Below are 23026 nucleotides of genomic sequence, written 5' to 3'. Positions count from 1 at the left end.
GTGGGGAAAAAAAAAAAAAGTCCACTGCTCTACTGGGGGGGGGGAGGAGGAGGGGGAAGACACACCTACAAAATGCAGGAGGCTGAGAATAAACTGTAGAAACCACTCTCAGTCTGTTGTTTCTGGCAGTCCTGTCTGGCCTGGGAACATGGTGCCAGCCATGTGTGTCCTGTTGGAGTTAACGCTCCTACAGGTGGAATGTCTCTCGTATTTTCTGTAGTGGGAACTTTTTCATGGTGGAAAGAAAAGAGCAAGGAAATTGTGTAGAATAAAATAACTGTCACTGGGGAGCCACAAACTGGTTTTGATTGTGGTTGACTTTCCAGTTTCTCACTTAAATAATTTTTAATCTGGAAGCAGAGCAGAACTGATCCTCTTCTGATTACTTGCTGGCACTTTTCGTTTATTTTGAATCATAGAATCGTTTACGTTGGAAAAGACCTTTCAGATCATAGAATCCAACAGTTCTTAATGATTAGGGGTACTTGGTGAAGGAGTCATTCTTCAAGGCCCTGATTTCCAGACCAGAAGACTCATCAGACAACCATTAAACTGCTACTTCCCTTTAGACGTCAGATGATCTAAGAGGTGGTACACCAGTAAAGGTTGTATTGGCGCCTGGAAGTTTGAGATGGTGAGGAAGTGAAGAGAAGAAAGCAGGATTTTCACAAGACACATTAAATTTGGCAGTAGCAGGATCCTTGCTCCCTTAGACTGCTGCTTGTGATTTGCACCAAGGGAAAACCCTGCTCCAGGAAAACAGTCAGAACTCCACTTTTTGTATGTTGGCTTCCTCCCTTCATGTCTAGTCAATTCTTTCCACATATCATCTACATTGTTCAAATGGAGTGATCCAGTTTCAGTCACTATCGTAGTGTCTTCAGTTCATACATAAGCACATTTATCACCTCTTCCCGTACTCCCTAGTCACTTTTTGGAAAGATTTTATTCCAGGATTTCAGTTATTCTTGTTTTCTGTGGTTCTGAACTGGACACAGTATTTGTCCTTAATCCTGGTGACTGACCATCTTTCTCTGTATAAACTTGGCTTGCTTCAAGCAAAACCCCCACACTTCAGTGTTTCCAAGAAAAAAAGAACATAACCACAAGGTTTCCCTAAAGATTTTGCATATGGCTGATTCACTTAACCTCAAAAATAATAAATTATGGAAAAATTTGGACTACTTCCACATATTCACCGTGTTCTGTAATAAAGCTGAATTTTTTTTTTTTTTCTTTTCCCCTGACAGACTGGAGGAGACTGTGTTCAGTCAGCTCAAGTGTGCTATTGAGCATGTTTGTGGAATGCATAATACCACTGTTTTGAGACTTGATTATTCTGTCTGACTTGTTTCTAATGCCTTAGACTTTCACACTATTACAGGAAGGCAGAATATAGTATAAGGCAGAAAAATTCATTTTTAAAGAGTAAATATTCCTCTCCAGGGAAAAAAAAAAAATCTACAAGTGTCTTGTTGGGCAACAAACAACAGCAATGATGCCTTTAGTAAAGCTTTATTAAAGGACTTCAGAGAAGTCATCCTAATAATTTAATGACATAGATTGCTTCAGGCAATGGACTAGATTCTTAATGAGGAAGGATGACCTTCTCTTCTATCACTTTATCATTTCCACTACAGAAAGCCTCTTCTCATGGCACTTGGTGATGTCAAACACATGCTGTCTGTGCCAGAGCATATAAAAGCTGCATAATAACGTTCTCCATTTTAGATAAGCTTGTCATTTTGATGTAGTTACAATAAAAACTTGAGCTTATGTACAGTGGTTTCGGTGTTTATGGTATTTATTCGTAAGTCCTTGATTTTACCGTGCAACTCTTCTTTTTGTACTACTCTGTAATCTCTTAGCAGACAGTCGTTCATAGATTGGCTTTACCTTTGCATTTCTCCTTTATTGCAATATTTATAATGCTGAAACTTTTTTCTTTTTAAACTAACCTAGTCTGATACATATTCTCTGAAAAGTGGCCCTAAGTATGAAAGTGGCATCCTGTCTTAAGTTCATAAAATTTGTAAATAATCCAACTCAGGGTTCATGCTTAATACGCTTTTCATGGCCTCTTGTGTTAGAAAGCAGTCATCTTTCCTGCAGGTTTTCTGCAGAAATGTTCTGACCTAGGTGCACGTTTTTCAGGATATTTCTGTGTACATTAAGGATTCCATAGTGTGGTCCCTGTTTTGCAAGCAGAATGGACACAAGTCCAATTCTAGGATACGATGATCAGTGAGAACACGTCCTGGGCTTTGCAGGGTTAAGGAGCTGGCCGGCGTACCCCGGAGCCTGCCTGCTCCACTCCCTCACAGCTGGTTTTGTTGAGTTATTTTAGTGTTTTTGACTTAGGGTATGGTATGAATCATACAGCAAAAGGTTTCGCTTTTATTACTGAAAACAAATACTAATTTTAAACTTAAACCCAAAAGAATTCAGGCTATTGAATTGATGTGGCATGCTGTGGATGCTGAGATCACCTCTGGTTCATATGCCTCAGGAGCAGAAGTAGGAGATGGGGCAGAGAAAGGGAGCTAAGGTAGCTCAGCACATGGTGTTTGGGGCAGTGTAAGGTCATGCGGAATCAATGTCTGCAGCTTTCCTTCCTCTGTTCTTCATTTGTAAGCTCTTCTGACTAGGTTTCAGATCAATACTCTGGATTTCCTTGATCATTTGTGTCTGTCCAGCAATTAGTTTTTATCACCATTAGTTGCTTTTGGATTTGAACAGGCAATTGCCATGAAAAAGACCTTTATAAAACAGGCCAAAGTGGTACCGTTGTCTTTTAAGTGGATACAGTAGTAACTAGACTGTGCTGTACAACAAGCAAACAAACAAAACCCCACACGGAAAAAAAAACCCAAACCAACCCAAAACAAAACAAAAACATTTTGAGAGCAGAAATCAATGCAGATGCGTGTTCAAAGCCAGGGATGTTTTGATGTAATTCTAATCATAAAAAAGTTACAAAGGAAAGAAAATGTAGCATGCATACCAAGAACATAGATTACTAGTACAGAAAGGTGAAATTGGTTGTTATTGACTCCTTAAACTTAAAGAATTTATCAAAAAGATTTCCCTAATATAGCTCAGATGCTCTTGATGCTGCTCTATAAGATACTGTGTAAACTATGACTGTGATAATCTGTTTCTCAGGAGAAGATGGTAATTCAAATCCTTCTCTACAGCAAAATGGGCCATGATAGGTGATTGCTAAAGATATAGTTAATATATATGTAGTTAATATTCCTTTTTGTTTGTGTAAGCATAAACTGCCTGTGTTTTGGGGAGACAAGAAATATGGATGACTATTTATGTATCCTTCTTAGTACCAATGATAAAACTCAAAGTTTTGCTACTCTTTTTAACAAATTAGTAGTTTTCATGTAATGTTTAAGACATTTCTAGTGTGTTAACTTGTTTAGACAACAAAAACACCTTTTAGCAAACATCACTTGTATTAGCATGGATTAAAATGAAACAATTTTCCTGACACAATGGGAAAACCATAAGACCTGTTTTTATCAACAACAGTGGCAGTCATTCAGCTTAATTAATTACAAAAAAGATAAAGTTTCTATGAGCTACATAGTAACAGCCTGATCCTGCAGGAAAGTTAAATCTAGAAGGAGCATGAAAGGGAGCAGCACTCACAGAGCTTTGCTTGCTTCCCTCCCAGGTGTAACTCTGGATTTTCTTTTCAAGTGCATCTCACTGTGCATGGAGTAGCTACTTTATTGGAAAGTCATATACAATTCTGTTACTAGTCTGGGAACTGAATTACTTCCCTGGCAATTAGAATTGCATCAGAGGAATGGGTAATAGAAATTATCTTGAATATAGGGAATCAGCCATATTATCTATGGCATTAAAGTAATAAACTGGGTTGTCTTAAGGATGTGTATTTGATTCAAATGTGTAGAAAGATGAGTTTCTGGTATGCTTCACAAGATGGTTCATGATTTCAGATGACCATTGAAAAGTTACTGTTCAGGCTTTTGTAATTGTACAAGCTCTTGCAAGATCAAGGTATGTACATCTGTAAAAGAATGAGTTTGGGGTATTGGGACTTACCTTTAGATGAGTTGGAAGCCTTTTGACTCAAGTTTTCATAACTTTATCACCTATGCTAGAAAAGCATAGAAAAAACAGAAAGCAAAATACTTCTACAAAGTAATCCTGACTTTTTATTGTATATGGAAGTTCATCGCACTCACTTACACACAAACTTCTCCTTCCTGCCTCCTGGATCCAGAAAGCTCTTTGTATTTTTTGGCACTCTGAAAAACAATGTGACATGGTGTCCTTTTGGCCAGATTGCCAAGAGAATAGGTCTTTGGTGCCAAATTATGTTTTAGTCGCACTAGCCTGTGTTGCCCCAGAGGCAGTATCTGTTGGCCATTCAACACCCCAGGAACGGAAATGCTCATGAGTGGGACATGCTTTTTACAGACCTCCTCCATGTGATATTTGGATGCCTAGTAGGCACTTGTCAAACTGGTTCTAATACTCTGTATTGATACAAGGTTAATGCAGAAGTGGTTTTGCCGTCTTTAGTACCAGGATGACTGAGGAGAAGCATGTGTGGCCCAAGCGAAGCTTTTAGACTTGCTGCGAGGTTTCATCTTCTGCTGGGACATGTTGGTAAAGTTCCTGATTAATCCTTCAGCAGAAGGGAGAATCCTTCAAGGAGAAAAACACTTGCAGGGAAGACAGCCTATGGGTGTATGTGGGATGGTGTATTTTATATATCAGTGTGTGTTTGTAAGTAAAGGGTAAAAAATCTGAAATTGTTGCCTTTTTTATTGTAGCAAACTAGGAAAGGAGCACGTAAAAAAAAAAATAAGTGTTTTTTTTTTTCCTGAAGCTTTTCATCTGAATTAAAAGGACATCTTGAAAAGGCAGGTGTAACTACGTAAGAATTCAACCCCCATTCAATCAATACTGTTCGGGAACAAAAAGTAGTTTGCGGGTTGGGGAAAATCTATGTTAGCAGAGAGATAAGTGAATGCTTGTCAACTCCAAATCAAAATTCAATGAAGGCCTTTGATGCTTTTTTATTGAAGAAATATTTTTGAGGTTAACTGTGTTCACTTGCTTAAAATGTACAAGGATGCAGCTGGCAGTTTTTGTCATGCAAATAATTGAATGCTGTGATTATTTAATTAAAGCTGCCTTGGCCTGTTTAGTTTTATGCTAAAATGAGAATATGCATCTAATCTTTTATCACAAATATCACCAAAATGATTAGTTTTGGTTTTTTTCTTGTTAATCAACAATTAAAGCAGAGGGTATTTATTTTCCTTGAATTATTTGACACCACAGAACCAGTGGGATTCAGATACACTGGTTTCATAAATTGGCAAGTTTTGAAGCTGTATTGAATGACTTTTGTTTATCTCCATCCTTCTTCTTTTTATAGGAAATTCCACTTATTTGGATGACCACGGACCACCCCCTCAAAAGGTGAGCTGCTGTTATTTTGCATTTGCTTTCTTGCTTGTGTGCAAAGCAACTCTGCTGAGTTTACATCAACAGCACTTGGCCTTTCTGACTTTTCCCCCCGCCAGTGTTTTCAGACATTTGTAACTTGGGTTAAATCTCTGTATGATTAAACTAATGGGATTTTGTCATTGAGTCAAGGGGAACTAGGATTTTAGTGATGTTTTGTCTGTCTGTACATTCATGCAAAAACGAAACTTGTCTGTCTTGAACAAGCATCCTTTGAGGGTTTCGGAAATTTCAGTGATTGTTACTGTGACGGTTTTTCTTGTGAAGTATTTGCTTGCAAAAGGAAACAGTCAAATCCTGGTGAACTACTTTCTTTCAGCTCTTACTGGGAAAACGATTCTTGCTGGCGGAAGGGTGGTTGAACCTCTCTGTTTTGTTTTCTAAATCAATATGGTTATGGCATTGCAAGTGTTGAGAGGGCAGCCCAACACCACAGTTGGAGGTAATAAGGCAAGTGAAGGTGGCCTTTTTGCTGGAAGCAGTTCCTAGAACATGGGCTCAGTTGCAGGTGCAATGCTTTGAAGCAGAGCAGTAGGATATATTTAGTGAATGTGCACAATGAACCCTTTTATAGGGGTAGGGTACACTGTTTCCATCAGTATGACTGAGCAGCATTGACTTTTCCCTCACCGTCATCATGGCACCTCATGACGTTTCAGGTGAGAACCAGCATTGTGATGGTTCCTTCAAGAGAAAAAAATGGAAGCAGGCATTTAGCGTCTCTTGTTTTGTTTGTTTTTTTTTTTTTTTTGTTTGACCCCGTGTTGATTTATTCTCTAAAACACAATACAATTTGGTACTAGCTTGTGTCTGTCTTTTGAGACAAGAAGGCTGTCATAACTCCTTTTGTATAGTAGCTATTTAAAAAAACCTGGCAAACCACAACAGTTCTCTTGCCATGTTCTAATTTCTTCAGACTTACTTTATTTCTGTAGGTACAGTATAGTATCTCATTGAGGTATTTGAATATAACTAACTGTGTTTCTGACGTCTCTATGCTATGCAGTTGCAACACTTGAACGTGCAGCTTTTCTAAAAATTTCCTTTCCAAATTGTGCAGAATTCTCACCATTACTTGTAAAACACCAAGCAGAAGGAGGGTCGGAGATTCTGTGATTATTTATATAATAATAATTTGAGATAGGCTAATTCATGTAGTATAACCTATGGTTTTCTTTAGTATAAAAGTTTTCAAGTAATATTGTTTTTATTTAACTGAGATGCTTGAATGCTTTTGTAAGCCCTGTAGGTCTTTAAGTATAAATTTTACCTGTTGTAAGAACTCCCCATGAAAGGGTGAGATTCCGTGGTCAGTTCAAGCCAAAAAATGGAGCCTGCTGATGAAAGGACCATAGAATTGTTAGGGTTGGAAGGGACCTTAAAGATCATCTAGTTCCAACCCCCCTGCCGTGGGCAGTTTTTCCCAGCAGGATTCCTGCTGGGCTGGCACGGCTGTTCGCACAGGTGAGCTAGAGCAGTTACTTGAAAAAGCACCTGTCCTCTAGTTTAGTTTTCAGACAGGTTATTTCGCTGATGGGGCCCCCTGTGAGCGCCAGCGCAGGAGGTGAGAGCGAGTAGTTAGAGATGGGGTTGAGGTGAAGAGCTGCTGTCTGTGATGGTAGTCCTCACTCATCTCTGATCAAACTGACCATGAACTCACAACCGGAGCCACCACACCTTGAGTTCACGTGCGAAACCGCACCTGTGTGTCATTGTGGCGAAACTGTTGGCTTTCGGTCGGTGGAAGGAGGGTAATGTGGAAAGCGATTCGACGTGGCGTGTAGCTATCAGTGAAAGCGAGCTACAATAACCTGGGTTTCTTCACCTTTTTGCTGCAAACTCTGTGTGCACGTGAGATCTGTAATTTTCAGCTGATATCTTGGAAATTTGTTACGTTCTTAAGGTTGAGACAGTTCAAGTAAAGAGCGATGATGTACGTCTGATTTTCTTCCTCCCAACACAAATCACTCGCTTTTTTTGCATGCACAGTTACAAAAACAAGTGGATGTAGACAGAAGTGGCAAAATCACCCTGAATCTAAGGCTAAACAAATGTTTCATGCTTAAAATTTATTTCGCTCTCTTCAGTGCTCTTGAAAGTGATTTTCTTTGTTATTTGGGTACTATCTGCTTATCTTGCCCAGAAGTAGAGCAGCTTGCATGAAGTAGAGCATTATGTTTGTCAGGTCTGCACAGTGAGCCCTCGGCTCGAAGGAGTAAAGCAATGCTTATTCCAGACCTGTATTTTTCACGCTTGCGTTAGCATTCAGAAATGCCTAGCTGTGCCAGTATGGAAAAGGCTGTAATCTAGGTAAGAGGTTTTAACCTTGAAAACTTTGTTCAGGTTTTGGTCCTTCAGGAATTTTGCTTTACCAGTTAATGGTGCTGTGGATGGGAACTATGCTCCAGTGGACAGTAGAAGTTAGACAGACTTATCCAACCCAGACACTTTCCTGTTTACATCATGAAAATTTCTTTTGCCTATCTAAACATGTAATTTTGGGCTGTTTTCATACAGCTTCATCCAGCTGCAGCTCAACTGTCTGCAGAAAGGCCAGCTGATTAAGTGCTTATGCAATTGATTGCTTGGTTGATTGATAGGTTGGTTGGTTGATTGGTTGTGTAGGTACTCTTTGATTAGCTACAGTCAATAAAGTTCTTGGATTTCTTCTGTAATCATCCTCACTTCTGAAAGCTGGTTGAATAGCTCAGTGGAATAAAAGACTATAGCCTCACATAAGCTACAGGTATTTTGCTTTTTGAAGTACTTGCCTGTGTTTAGAGAAGTTGGTAAGTGGATGCACACATTTTGATCATCTCTTAGACAACCAAGCCTGCTTTGTTCTAGGTGGGTTTTCTTGATTTGTTTTTCATTCTTCTAATCAAAACATGGGTGGGGATTGGTAAAAAGGACAGATAATTCCTGGTATTTACTTAGGGTCATGTTTTGCATGGAGATGCTCTTGCTTTGTAAATCTCGCACATTGCATTATTGGCTAAGTGCAATTATTTACCCTCCTACAACTTCAGCTCAGAACTATGAACTCTGCCTGTGTGAGTGAAACTGAATTTACTGTAATTGTGATTATCTTTCAGGAAGCTTCTATTCATATGACTAGATAACTGTCTACATTTAAACTAATAGATGGTTAAGGTCAATGAATGGTTTAATTTGACTTATAAAAAGGTGTCAGAAGAAATTAATCCTGAATCCAACATTTAAAATATTTCATTACAAATAGTATTTTCAGTTGTGATACTCACAAAGCATAGATGACATGATGCACCTTGCTTTATTAGTAAGTGTAATGCACAGATGAAGAAGCCCTTCATTTGTTTCTTTCAAACCTTTGCCCTTGCTGCTTCAACTGTGGTCAGTCCTACAAGGCACTATTATTTGAAGCTCTCCAGCGTTTCCTAATGCCCGCTGTATTCATCAGACGGAATTACAGCATACTCTGAATGAAATGAAAACATGAGAGGGGGATTTGGTAAGTTTAGGAAGTAAGTTTTACAGTCAAAAGGATTCTAATTTTATGTATCAGCTTAAAGACTAGAAATTGAGATAATGAACAACAATCTATTGCCCAGGATTGAAATGATTGATAGCTAATGTCAGCAGTGTGTAGTTAGCTGTAGTGGAAGGCCACCAAGAGTTGATACGCACTGGACTGTAGCTGTTTTGCAGAGTACATTCCAGTGTTTTGCTGGAAATTTTATTAGTTTTGGCTTTGTGTCATGGCTAGGTGCCAAAACTTTGGGTTTTATAAATACTATGTTGCTTTTTTCCCCCCATTGGAAGAACTGAAAATAGCACTTGTTCTCTGAATAAGGAGTAGCATCATCAGGTTTCAGGAGATCAGGGTACTGGGCTGTTTTTTTCAAATAAAGGTGGCAGCAGCAATTTTCTCAGTGTGAGCAGAGAAGGAAAGCTTTGCTTCCTTCTGTACATGATCATTGCTGGTGTGATTCTGGTTCTCCCTTTAAGGCCAGTTGAGCCAGCTTTTCAGGCCTTCCCCCAGGAAAGATTTGCTTGACTGTTGAAGATTAGCAGTGGTCACCCTTGCCAGTGATATGAAGGTAATATGCCTGGCATAGGCCACTCTTCTCTGGTCCTTAGGCACTAAAGATTTGACCAGAGATTGACTAACCCTAGATTTTCATAGTTCTAAGACAGAGCTGTGTGTGCTTCTCTGCAGGCAGATGCAGCCTCCAGTAACCCTAGCACACTTCTGGTCTTGCTGATGTTAGTATGTGACAGATAAAAAGGGAATATAAGCCAAACGTAACCTCCTACTCTGTCAGTAAAAATTAATTCTTTCAGTTAAAGCACTTGAATTTCCTAGTTCAAATCTCTGTTTCACTATCTCCTGGGTTTTCTTATACATATCTGAAAATATCAATTTTAAGGTTTTTGCAAAGTGTTTATTTGCTTATCCTTTCTCTGTTAAATGATGCCTATAGATGATGCTAGCCTTTTTGAAAAACACTTGTGAAATTGGTGTTCATTAGTGACTGATGGTGTTCAGTTGATATATTTAATGTCTCAGCATTTCAGTGAATAAAAAAGATGTATTTTGTTCCAGTATTTGGGCTAGGTATTTCCTTAGCAAAACTTCCTGAGGTTTTTCCTCCATCCAAGAAGGTGAAGCTGACCTTTGAGGACAAATGATGCAATCTGTATCAAACCTACTGTTGTCATTGATTGAGAACTTTTCCCCTGAGAACTTGGCAAGAGCATCAGGATACGTCTCTCTTTTGGTGCAGCTGATGTATATGTGTAAAGGAGCTGTGCACATAGATAACAGATAAATTACATTCAGTGGTCTGTCCTCCTTTTCTTGAAGGTTTTCCCATGGGATGCCTGTCATGAACCCAATGTCTTTTGGCAGCTCTTTTGGTGTCAGCAAAGCCCTATCTTAGCATGTGTGTGACAGTGCTTCAAAGCTTAAAGTGAATACAAAAGTGGATGTGAATCAGGATGAGGTCAAAATGAAAAGAAATAAAATGCATACGCAAAACAAGTTTGATCTGATTTTACTGGTTTGAAGCTGGAAAGGGGATAAATACCCTTTTCACCATTCTTTCAGTTCTTGCCTTGTTCTTATGTGCTAATTGTTCATATTCTCCTTATGGATCAAGACCATGGGAAAAGATAGCAAAATCCTTGAGTGGCTTTTGGTATGTATGTACTGCACCCAGTCCTTGTCACCCTCCATTATCACGTAGATTTTTTTTTTTTAATTTTATTTGATTTTAAGTCTTACTAAAAGTTGATGTCAGCATTGCCCCCATTACATTGCTTTTTATGTTCATCGGGTTTGTGTCAGCTTTATTTTTACCAATTCTTTTGATAACAGCACTAAGATAACAGCCAAGAGCTGTGCATTTTTCTTTGTTTAGTTTTGGTGTTTTTTTTTTAGTGGATACTTCCTGTTTCATTTGAACTTGTATTTTAGTTCTAGCCATCTCTTTTGAGACCATGGTTTCACCCCCTCAGTGCTCTACAGTTCTAAGTGATTGATTTGTTAGGGATGAAGTACTTGATTTTGAAAAAACAAAGTGAAAAAGCAAGCAAGATTTATTTCCTTTTAGGTACATGTTTATTAGGGATTTTAAGAGCATGAATAGTAGTGTGTGTGTTCTTGATAGAGTTGAAATTCTCTTTATCTGTTCTAAACAAATGGTGGATAATCTTTGAAGCAATCCATCCGGGGCAGGCTGGGGGAGATTTCAGTGATTAAAAAAGCCCTATCCTGCTTGTAAAATGAGGAGTTGTTTATGTGACGATCGTGCAGTGTGAAAGTTTTCAGCTAGCAAAAATTGTCAGAATTTAGAAACGCTAAAATAGAGCAAGTAACTTCCTGTGGTTACCAGACTCAATACCTGGCTGATAAAATCAAAATATTAAAAGAGAATTCAGTGAGTGCCTTAACCGCAAGATCCCCTTTATGGTTTGAAGTACTGTTTTACCGTAAAACTGAGCTTTAGATCATAGTACAGTCAAAATATTGTGATTTTAAAAAACTTAAAATATTTCTCTACTTCCCTCATTTTAATAAAGATGGTGAAAAATAATTACAGAAATATTTGGAGTAATTGTTTTATGTTCTTTTTAAATTATGTTCTCCTTCCTTATAAATAACAGTATCTAAAGGGAAGAAAAATCTGATTTTCCAGAAGATTTCCCCATTGTCTGTTGTTTATAATCGGTTGGAATCCTGCTGAAGCTACAGGTGGTAAATGGTATAGCATGCTGGTATTACAGAGATACTGCCAAAAGCTACAATTGAATCTGTACTATTAAGTGTGAGCTTGAATAAAAAAATGAGATTGTGAACTTGCCTATGAGTGGTCAACAGTAGAGTCAAAATATCAGGTGAAGAGGACAGGGTTTCCGGATTGGGCTGAAGAAGTCTGTATGAGAGTGATGGGATCATGGTAATCCAGGTGGAGGAGTTTGGGTGAGTAATGTAAGGACAGGGCAGTGAGAGTATGTATAGGTAATTTTCAGGACAGCATCCCATGATGCCCCGGCATCCTGGGGGAGTGTGGAGGCCTTGGTTGCCGGCACCACTGGGGATTTTGAGTAGATGCAGGGAGAAGCTCCCTCCATTGAAATGGAAAGGAATCCTCCTTGGTCAGGAGGAATCAGGTTTGGTTTGCCTGAGCAAGCCAGGTTAATCTGAAATTAATGATTGCAGAAGGGTGAAATGGGAGCACTTGATGCCACATGTCCGAGACAATAATGGACAAGGCTTAGCAACTCCAGCACCACAGGATCCCCTTGTGACTCAGATGTGGATCGTGGTCAGTCGTGGAAGGTATTTTGGGCCTGTGAGTAATTTTAGATGACACTGGGATTTCTGCTGTGTTCTGGCTCTGCTGGGAGGGTTGGCCAGCAGCATGTTGTCCTTCCTGTAGATGCTTGTTGGTGTTGCTCCTTCCAGGTGGTGACACGTTGTGATGAACTAGATTTGAATCTACTACCTGCAGAAGCTGTGATGGAAATTCAGTCCCTTTGATTTCCTCTGAGCATGTGGAGCAAGAGCACCTCGGAACAAGCTCATCAGTAACAAGAGTGTGGGTTACAGGCCAGCAGAATTGACATGTTCTACAAATTGAAATCCAGTTATGGCTATAAACAACCTTTATTTCACACTGCAATTTACTTATAAAGTGCCTGCACGAAGTGCTGTGGAAAAGACAAGCATACTGGAGAAATTAAAATAAAATGTGAAACTACTGAATGGAGCCTAAAGTAAAGGGCAGGAGGGCGAACTGAAACACAGTATGACAGATCCTTGGTGTCGTGGTTTTAGGCTGATCCAGCAACTAAAACTCACACAGTCTCTCCTTCTCCAGTAAAGTAGAGAGGAGAGAAAAAAAAACAAAGGGACTGAGGGTTAAGACAAGAACAGAGGGAGCACCCACCAACCATGGTCCTGGGCAAAACAGACAGGGCTTTCTCAAAGCAAAACAGTTTATTAATGATTACTTAGAAGGACAAAGGGAAACAAAACCCGATTACTCGAGAGGACAGAAAGAAACAAAACCAGATTTTAAAACCGACAACTTCCCCCCCCCTTTCCTTTTCCTCCCGGCTCTACCGCCTCCCCCCAGCAGCACAGGGGGCAGGGACTGGGGGAGTGCAGGTCAGTTCATTCCGTGCTGTTACTGCTGCTTCTTTCTTAAAGGAGAAGGAGTCCTTACACCCTTTTCCCCTGCTCCAATGGATCCCCTACCCACGAGGAAAAATCCACAAACTTCTCCAGCGTGAGTCCAGCCCACTGGAAACAATCCTTCCCCACAGATTGCTCCGGTGTGGGCTTTACCACAGTCTCAGGTACTTAGGGAGCTGTAGCCACTCGCTCCGGCGTGGGTCGTCACTCAGACTCCAGATGCCGCTCTGCCTTGTCGTGCAGCCCAACACGACCATCCTCGGGCTCAGGCATCTTCTCCCCACGGGCTGCGAGTGGGTCTCTGCTCCACCGAGGCCGTCCTGGTTGCAGGGGGGCCGCCTGCTATCTCACCATCAGCCGCAGGGGGAACTCGGCTCCGGCACACCTCCTCCCGCTCCATCCTCACTGACCTGCTGTCGATGCGGCTGTTTCTCTCAGGTCTCAGTCCTCTCCAGGTGAACTCAGCCCAGTGGGCACCCCGGGAGTGGGGTGCCCCCGAGTTCCCCAGCTGGCTCCGCTGCTGCCATTCTCCGTGGGCGGCGCCGGCCCGATGCAGGCAGCCGCCCGGCCGGGAACCAGGGAAGCGGGGGCAGTGCCCTCCTCCCTTCTCTGCTCGATCCTGGGCGAAGCACCTTTTCCGGTTCCTTTGTCCTGACTTAAATAGGGCAATTCGCAGAGGCGCCCTATTGGCTCAACCCCAAGGGGGATGGCAGTCTGATCTGGTGGCCAGAACTAAGCCTAACCTGGTTCCAAAACCGGGGAGGTCACAGGGACCAAAACCCCTCTCCTGCTACCAGAACCACCCCCCCCTCCACATCAAACCATGACACTTGGCAATGGTGAAACCATGAGTTGTTGCACTAGCTGCAGCCTAATAGATAGTCAACCACAATAGGTACAAAAGGGTTAAACCTTAATGTGAAAAAAGACAAGTACATACAGAGGAATAAATTATTTACTACCACTCACCACGTTCAAATCCAGTATTACTGGCTCCCGGGCTGAATTCGTGAATATTGCGTTGGAAGGACAGAAACTACTGTAAAGTAGTTTAGGTTACTTAAGGGAACACCAGTGCCATGATGTATTATAAAAAGTTTTAAAACCAGACTTATTTTCTTAATATCTCTCATTTTGTAAGTATCCAATATAAACTTGTGGGTCGGATATGATAGGATTTACTGCTTAAACAGAGAGTAACTGTGCCAGTGTGTTCTGAGCACATCACAGAATGTACAAAACCCTGGACTCAGGAGGAAAACCAGCAGTTTTAAACTTTACAATTCCAAGATACATATACATATAATGTGAAGCTGCTTTGGAGTTAAAATCTGGCTTGCACAATTCTGCAGCTTAAGTGTTTTTTAATATTATGTGGAAAGCCTTCCCGTGGAAAATTAGATCGTTTAAGTGACACCAAAATTCTTAACCTACCTGAATTCATGCTAGTTCCATCAAGAATACCAGCATCAGTGAACCATGTCCTTGCATCTTTTGTGTTCTTTATGTTGTTATGAAATAGATGCATAATAGTAAGATGACTTCCACAATGTGGTGAACTTTAGAAATAAGAGATGAAAATACTGCTTTTCTGAAGACAACTAATGAGAGTCTTCCTGTTCTTTTTCTGTTGTAATCTGCATACACTCATGTAGGGTAAAGAAAAAAAAAAGAATGATGGCTTTCTGTTCTGCACCCCTCTTGTGACAGTCCCATATGCTTTGATTCTTCTAAGTGCCATCCTGAGATGTATTAAGAAGGGCTGTCTGCAAGATATGAAGGATAACTGTTCAGTTCTCTTTGGTGCTAGGGTTACAAGATACCAAAAGAGAGTTTTGGTTCCAGAAGAGGTGAACAAGTTGCAAACTGCAGAGGAAAGCAAGATGATGAGGCTTTGAGCAACCTGGTGTAGTGGAGGGTGTCCCTGCCCATGGGAGGGGGGTTGGAACTAGATGATCTTTGAGGTCCCTTCCAACCCTAACTATTCTATGATTCCATAAGAATGAAGAGGAGGTTGAAAAGCATGCTGTGTTAAGAAAGGGCAAAAGGAAAAGGTTTGGTTAATCTAGCAGGTGTTCAGGTTGTACCCCCTCCCCAAGTGCTTGTCTGTTTGGTTGGGCAATTCCCTCTCACATGCTTCATCCCTGGGAGGAACCGGATCTGCCATTGCTTGTGTAGAGTGAGTGTTTCTGAGTGGTGAGAGCCAGGAGTCCTGCTCACACTTCCAGAGGCTGCCTAGCATCAGTGACCACCTGAAACTGCTGAACGAAGAGTGCATCTGCTCTTTACCAACCGATTTGTCTCTTTGTGTACATGTGCTGAATTTGAACGCTTCTGTAACTTCACATACCTGAAACTTGTTTCTGCGATGTCTTTGGCAGGGAATCTTGTGCGACAGATTGCAGAAGTAGAGACTTCGCTCACTGTGAGCTGCTGTTGTAGGAAGGTAAATCAGGTGTAAGGTATAAAAGGAGCAAAACAAAATGTGTTGACAGGATGCAGCCGAAACTTTGCAAACTTGATCTTTGACCTTTTCTTTGGAATTTTCCCGGGTTCTGACTTGTTGTATGTATAGCCGTAGTATTTTGTAATAGGATCTGATCTGAGACTGAACAAGCAGACTTTACTATGCTTTGGACTGAGCTCCTTTTAGGTTTGCAAGGGTGCAGTACTTCATAGAAAAATTATTTCTATATTTGCTATACAGATTATTTTTTTTGAGACGTATCAGGAATCATTAGCTTTGGGAGACGCTTCATAGTAATGCTTTTCTTTAGTCTTAATAAGTTTGAGGATTATGTCTACAACCAATCTCCTTTTGCTGCTTGTACTCCTTGCTTATGTTTTCAATTTATTTTGGTATTTAGGGATGTTGAATCATTAGAGAACATATTTCAACTTATTCTTCAAAATATGTCAGCTGCCAAACAGATGAAGTGCATTGTTGGGGGGGTGGGGGGTGAGAATCATCCTTTTTTAATTAAATTAGTTGCTTAATGAAAATGCAACAGAAGAATCTTCTGTTTTTTCTTCTGCCTTATTTTCAGTGCTCCACTGCAGCTATATGGCTTTCAAACTCTGAAAACAGACCAACTTCACCCTTAACTTTCTTGTGGTTTCCAGTGTATTTTTAGTGGCTTATAGAGAAGATCATCATGCTGTCTGATCTGCTTTAGATTTGGTTACTTCCAAAAGATTGTCTCTGTCCAGTGTGACTACATTCCACAGGTGGATCTTGACATAACTGGACCTGTGTGATTTAGCTGGGGAAGAGGAGGCTAACTAGTCACTTATTTTGTTTTCTCTTTCTCGTCTTTCAGTCATGTCTTGTGTTAGCAATTTTTTGTTGTGATTGCTTTAAAAGTGAATAAGTTGATATTTGTTTGGAATTAGATTTTGTGCAGCAATTCCTGTATTTAGGTTTGGAATATGTTATCTCTTAGTGGCCTCAGAGTTTCTCTTCAAATAGGCCATGGCAGGCTTGTGACAAACCTCAGTTAAAAAAAGAGACGTTTGATGGATCTAAGAAGATCTCAAAGCTGGTGACTGAAATATCTGATCTGTCTTCATGAAACCCACAGTATGAGAATGGGTATTCTCTGGAAGTGACAAAAGATGAGCTAGAAATGAAATGCGTGGTGGGTAATGAAATTCTGGAATTTGTTGGTATGGCAGGTTGCATAAAAAATTCTTCACGCAAGAGACAAGGATGTGCCTTTTAACATTCCATATGCAATATGGGGGCACAGCAGGAGGAGGAGAGATACTGGAGAGAAATGGACTGCTGATAGCACTCAGGTTTGCAGGTGCCTAACAAGCATCTACCACCACTCATGAGCCAAACGGGCCATAGCGTTGATCTGTTAGGCCATTTTTAAAATCCTTTTAATTCTGTCTCAGTTGGACAGAGAAAAAACGGAGAGGTTGCACTGGGAAGATGTGGTATATAGAGATGTGTGACATCAGCAAATGTTTTATTGCTTTTGTGGTCGTACTGGTTTTGTCTGTGTTGGTTGGCCTCATTCACCTGATAAACACGGAGTGCTATCTGACCACAGATTAATGTCTGCTCAGAAGTTCTGGCACCCACTTCTGGCCCTTCTCATCAGTAAGGGCACAGGTCACTTACTTGCAGAAGCTGTGAAGATAATGGATTGCTTTCTGGGAACATCTATCTCTGACATAAGTTATTTGTCTGGGCAAATTGTACCTGGGCTGGGAAACTTTTGGCAATTGGGCAAAATTATATTGGATTTGGCTCAGTAAAAGTGGAATGATTTAGGCCTTTCATGGATCCCTAAATTGTTGACAGTGCAAGTAATTATCCAGGCTAAGCAAGTAATTATCCAGCCTAATTTTTTTTTAAATGGTGCACAGGTTTACCTGGAGACAGAGCCACCGCTGAAGGTGGAAGCTATCTGACTTTGTCAGGCTATCTGAGAACCGTCTCCCCTCCTGAGACTGGCAGATCTACCCTGTAGAGCTGCTTGACAATTGTCATCCGTAATGCAAATTCATTTTGAGTTAAACTTACTTTTTCTTCTCCTTGACTTCATTCGCAATGATTCTTGACACCTTCTTTAACTGTGGAACAAAAGAAAAAAATACCAATTTGAACTGATATGTAAATTCTTATATAACTTTTCAAACCCTTGGAGAGAGCTGTTGTAATTATACTGTTGGTTTTACTTTTTTATAAGTACAGTAAGTACTAATTCATATAACTCCAAGTGAGTTACATGTTTGCATTGTTTATTTTACCTCTGGGCTTTGATGCAGTGCTCAATACAAGTCACTCTGTAATTATTTTGAAGTTGTGTGTGTTGTTACATGAATATCATGTTGCCAGAGCATCACGTCAGCAGTTAGTCAGTCTACATAATACGTACTCTTACTTTAAAACAAAACGTAATCTAGTTAGCATTTTGTCAACCTCCAACTGCTGTTTCCCATCTTGTTTCTGCTTATATAATAGGAGCCTTCTTTTCAAGTGCCTCCTCTGCCACTGTCTCTTATACTGTCTGAGTCTGTTGTATCTTGAGAAGGAAAAGAAAGAAGTTCCTCTCTGAAAAAGTTCTCAATTTCTTGCTTTTCTAGATCTGCCTGATACCAACTGAGGTTTCTGGAAGAAGTATTTCTTCTTCCAAGAAATTACTTAAACATTTTCTAAAACGCAGAAAGCATATTTGCAGTGTCCTAAGGTAACTGGTCACATTAAACCAGTTCACAAAGCCTGTGTACTGCATGGCTTTGTGAACTGGGCACACCCGCAGGTGCATTTAGGTGTGTAAGTGGAATGGTGACGTAAACAGGCGAAACATGAGCAAAGCTTCAGCAGTGCATCTTTACAGCTAGCCACATTCAGCAGTGCTGCAGGTGAAGTTTTGATTACTGTTAATGACTGTGTTCTTCTGAAGTGAGCTTTGAGCTGTAGCATTTATCTTGAATCTTGTCCGATTTTACCTAAGTGCATTCAGATGTTTACTGAATCAAAGCATTGATATATTGGCCTCCTTTAAGCTAAACAGTTGTCTGAAAATAATAGCCCTTTATTTTAGTTTTCTTTATCTGCAGTGAGTATTTGTTTATGGTTTCTTTTTGGGGGTTGCCATGGTTATCGTCTGTGTGCAGAACAGAATTGTGCTAGGTAGGAAGGTGAATTTCAGAAACAAAAGTGAGAACTGGCCAAACCTGGTAGCAACTGTAGTTTTTTTAACTATTAAAGTTGTTTGAACTTAGAATAGAGACTTTACAAAGGCCTGCTTTAATTTTGTTTCATTTTTAAAGAACGATATTAATAAGATTCACTCAAAGATACTGGCTAATCAAGTCAGGGATTTAATTGGAACTTGAATGTAACTTGAGTGCAGCAAAATTCCCCTTGAAATGAGTGAAGTACCAATGAAGAAAAAATTTTGCTTGCTATATTGCAAAATACAACTCTGCTATGAAAATCAAAGCAGTTAATAATTATGAAGCATTTTTAAACGTTTCCATAGCCCTACAAACTCACATCATTTGTCACGTTTCCGAGATGCTAGGCAAACACATACTGTATGTGCTCTTGCTCCTTCACTGGCACTTGTCAGCATCTACTTAGCGTTTCTCTTGACGACTTTCACATACTTGTACAGCAAAGTATGCCAAAAGCATATGTCTGAGCAGAGGAGAAACTCCCGTTCCACAAGTTACAGTGTTGTTGTGTGGATAGTGCTGCAGGGCCAGGGCAAATACTGATGTTGTTTTTGTTACAGAACAAAATGAACCAAAAAAGGGGACGATCCAGAATATTGCTTGTGTGTTCTTGCATAAGAAAAACTTTCATCATGGTGTCCCTGGTGGTGTCATCAACATAATAAAATGTGTTCAGATGTTAACCTTTCAGGCATCATTAGCAGGTGTTTTGAAAAAGGTTAGCTACAGCTCTAACGTAGAGATGTTAAATTCATCACCTTCAGAGTTCTCTCATCATTGAGGCTGGGATTTTGCATTTCACAGGAAGCAAGGCTTCTGAAGGAAAGATTGACAAGGAATAAGGGGGCTAAGTTTCTCATAGAAAACTTTATATAAACATTACGAAATAGTAAGACTCGGTATGTTATGGAGGTTTTAAATGAGCCTTGGGAGGCCCATGATTACTTGCTGAATCAGCAAAATGGGATGTCCTGGGACTTGGAAAGCTTAATCTGAGGCTATGATTACCAAATACTCTACCCCTTCCCTCAGTAATTTGGAGAATGACAGCTCCCATATTTATGTTGCAGTGGAGGATATCCTAAACATTGCAACCAGTAACAATAGTAATGTTCTTTTGGTCATGAAGTGTAACATTGATAGCAAAGTGCCAGTATCTTCCCCTTATACATAAGGGAATCCAGATTTTTCTTTTTTTTTTTTTTTTATTCTAACTTGCAGTCCTCTTTGAAAGTAATCTGTAAGGTTGCCTGAGGAATTATTTTGCTTCCCTGATGAAGATCTATTAGATTTTTAAATACCATGAGAAGTGCCAGAATCCCATATGCCTCATCTGACTGCTTTTATGTTAGAAATGCTTCTGCTGAGAGAACATGATTGCATCAACAGCAAAAGTAACTGTAGGTTGAGACACACCATCACTTTGGCACATGAGCCACTCCTTGCGCTGAACACATCACCTGGAGCCAGGGCGCAGGCTCTGTGTTGGGAGACATTTTGTGCCTCTCGTCATAATAGAAAAATGAGCTTTCTGTAAGTAAGTGCCATATAGGCACTGCTGTAGACAAAACTGTGAGCTCCTGACGGGGTAGCCAGTTTAAAAGGCTTGAAAAAAGATGCCTCTTGGCCTATACTATCAAATGCTGCTGCTATATGCTATACACCAAATACTCATTTAATGCAACAGTGTGACTTCAGAATGCCTTTTACTGAAAGAATAGCCCACAGACATCGTCCAGGAACAAAACAAGGCTGCATCCAATGTACTTCAAGACAGTAAATTACAGTTCTGGTTTCCTAGGGAGGAGAGCACAGTGCAAGAGTTAGCGTGGGCTGGAGACCATTCCTGGTGGGCAGGTTGGGTGTGGCTGTTCTGTTTTGAGGTTTAGTGCATGTTACTTGTGTAGATGTGATCAGGCTGTGCCAGCTGGCCTCCAGGCCACCTATGGCCCCTGGCATTGTTTATTCCACAAGTACATACCTAACCAGTGGCATGATTTGCTCTGAGTCTCTTTGGAGGATTCAGGTTTATATTTGAAATTGAAACAGTTGATTAATTTTAACTCTGTACAAATGGTGGTTGTTTGGGTTTTTTTTTCTTTCTAAGCTGAAGTTTTGCAATTCAAGCATTCCTCTTGCATTATGTCAACTTCACTTTGAGTTGCCAAACTGTAGTGCAAATTCACTCTTCATTCTTTGTATGGGAGGTGGTCCAATAAAGCTGATTAGCTGATTGCATTGAGATTACAAGCAGCAAGCTTAAGCCCATCATCATCTTCACTAGAAGACATCAGCAGTGGCTTAGTGTTTCTGGAGTAGCTACCGATCTGCACCCTTACATTAAACTGGATCATAAGGGGGAAAATCTCAGCTTGCCGCCTCCTCAACCATGTGTTTCTATTCTAAAGAGCTTCTAGCTTGCTGGTGGAAGTGAGTGCATCTGACCTGGGCAGGGTCCTAGAAATTCTCCTGTATGTATCTATTGATTTTCCATCAAAACATGCTGTGATTCAGAGGTACACAGAAACAACGATACTAGTATACTGACTCCATTTTTTTTTTCCAACCTTTATTTAGGTACTTCCTTTCCCCAGCCAGGTGGTCTACAACAGAGTTGGAAAGTGTGGGAGTCGAACTGTGGTTTTGCTTTTGAGAATTTTATCAGAGAAACATGGATTCAACCTGGTTACATCTGACATCCATAACAAAACAAGACTGACCAAAAATGAACAGGTAAGTTACTCCTGCTCATCTTAGATCTTTATGTTTGTGAAACTGAGAAACAAAGGTACATGCTAGCAGCAGTTGTACTAAAAAGGTGTACTGCTGCTTTGACCTGAGTAATCAACCAGAATTTATCATCCTCTAAGTGGCTTCAGTTAATGGGAGAAATGGATGGTAGAGCCAAGAACAAGACGATGTTGAAGCTAACCAGAAAAACTAACTTTCAGCAAGCCAATTTTTGAATTTAGTCAGTATAGCAGGTAGTCCAGCATAGAGGCAAGAAGGTTTAGTACAAGTGAAGTTAGGTGCCAACAGCTTCTGGGACCTGTATTAGTGTATCTGCAGGGTACAGCCTTTTATCATATAAGAGGGCTAGCTTATTCACACCTAACTTGGGTCTCTTTAAGCAGAGCAGGAGTAAATAACAGCCCACAGGGGATTTCTTTTCTCACTTTCTTAATTCACTTCTAGTAATCACTTGCTTCAGAGAGTTGTTTCACAGGGTCATGCTAACCCATGTTACTATAATCTGACACGCCCTTGATCTTGTCTCAGCCTCTTGCTCATCTGGCTTTTTCATGTTTTCACACAACCCCCACTAAAGCAAGTAAAAATACCACAATTAAATTTCTTTATCCGGACACCCCTTTTCATGTTCCCTTAAAGTTGTAGAGGGCATTATTTTCGCAGCTTTGATCCTGCAAAAGATCCAGTTATTTAAGATCTAGTTATTTAAATTCCCTTATGTGTAGGGTAACCATATGACCTCTGTCAGTGTCGTTGCCGTCAGTAAGTATTGATGCAATCAGTACAGAAAACCAGGCTCCAAAGTGTACAGATGTAGTCAGATGCTGTACGCACAACTGTTGCACACGTTGCCCGCAGTTGCTATTTTGATCTGCTGATCAGGTAAATGCCGCAATAAGTGCCTGCGTCACTGCTAGGAATAGCAGCCTGCAAACCACAAAAGGATGTATGTGATGATCAAAATACAGCCGTGGGCCTGCCGCTGCCATTGTGCTGTGATTGGGAGTGGTTTACTTGTAGCCTGTTTATGAGCATAAGTTTGTTATTTTTAGATTCAGCAGTTCATTCCAAATGCAAATTTGGGAGCAGATATTGCTCCTGCAGGTCTCACCTTCCTCCCTTCCACCATGACCATCAGGATCCCCACCAGCGGCCGGCTCATCTAACCCCACATGGGTTCAGCCTGAGGTGGGGACCAACTGGACAAAGGCTTCTGTGCACGGCTGGGTATGACACCCCAGTGAAAGGCTGTGGGGAAGGACAGTGTCCCCCCACTGCCCCTGCCTGTGGCTGAGGGGAAGGAGCAGAGCCCTGGGCTGCAGCTCTTGCAGCATCCCTCTGTGGACGTTCGGCAGCACTGCCGAGCCTGGGGAGCTTGCA

At 40.7% G+C, this 23026-nt stretch overlaps 1 protein-coding gene across 2 annotated transcripts in view; it reads left to right on the top strand.

Moving 5' to 3' along the window:
• The window catches only part of UST (uronyl 2-sulfotransferase), a 162174-nt gene that overhangs the window by 59404 nt on the left and 79744 nt on the right, over nt 1–23026 (top strand). For both annotated transcript variants that reach the window (XM_086626476.1, XM_086626469.1), the window contains exons 2-3: nt 5432–5475; nt 21473–21628. In XM_086626476.1, the coding sequence (XP_086482602.1) occupies nt 5432–5475; nt 21473–21628 (200 nt within the window). The remainder of the gene's footprint in view (nt 1–5431; nt 5476–21472; nt 21629–23026) is intronic.

The sequence above is a fragment of the Tauraco erythrolophus genome, chromosome 2 (genome assembly GCF_009769465.1).
Source record: "Tauraco erythrolophus isolate bTauEry1 chromosome 2, bTauEry1.pri, whole genome shotgun sequence".
NCBI classification, from domain to species: domain Eukaryota; kingdom Metazoa; phylum Chordata; class Aves; order Musophagiformes; family Musophagidae; genus Tauraco; species Tauraco erythrolophus.
The sequence above is the reverse complement of the archived record's forward strand: the minus strand, read 5'-3'. Positions and strand labels throughout refer to the sequence as shown.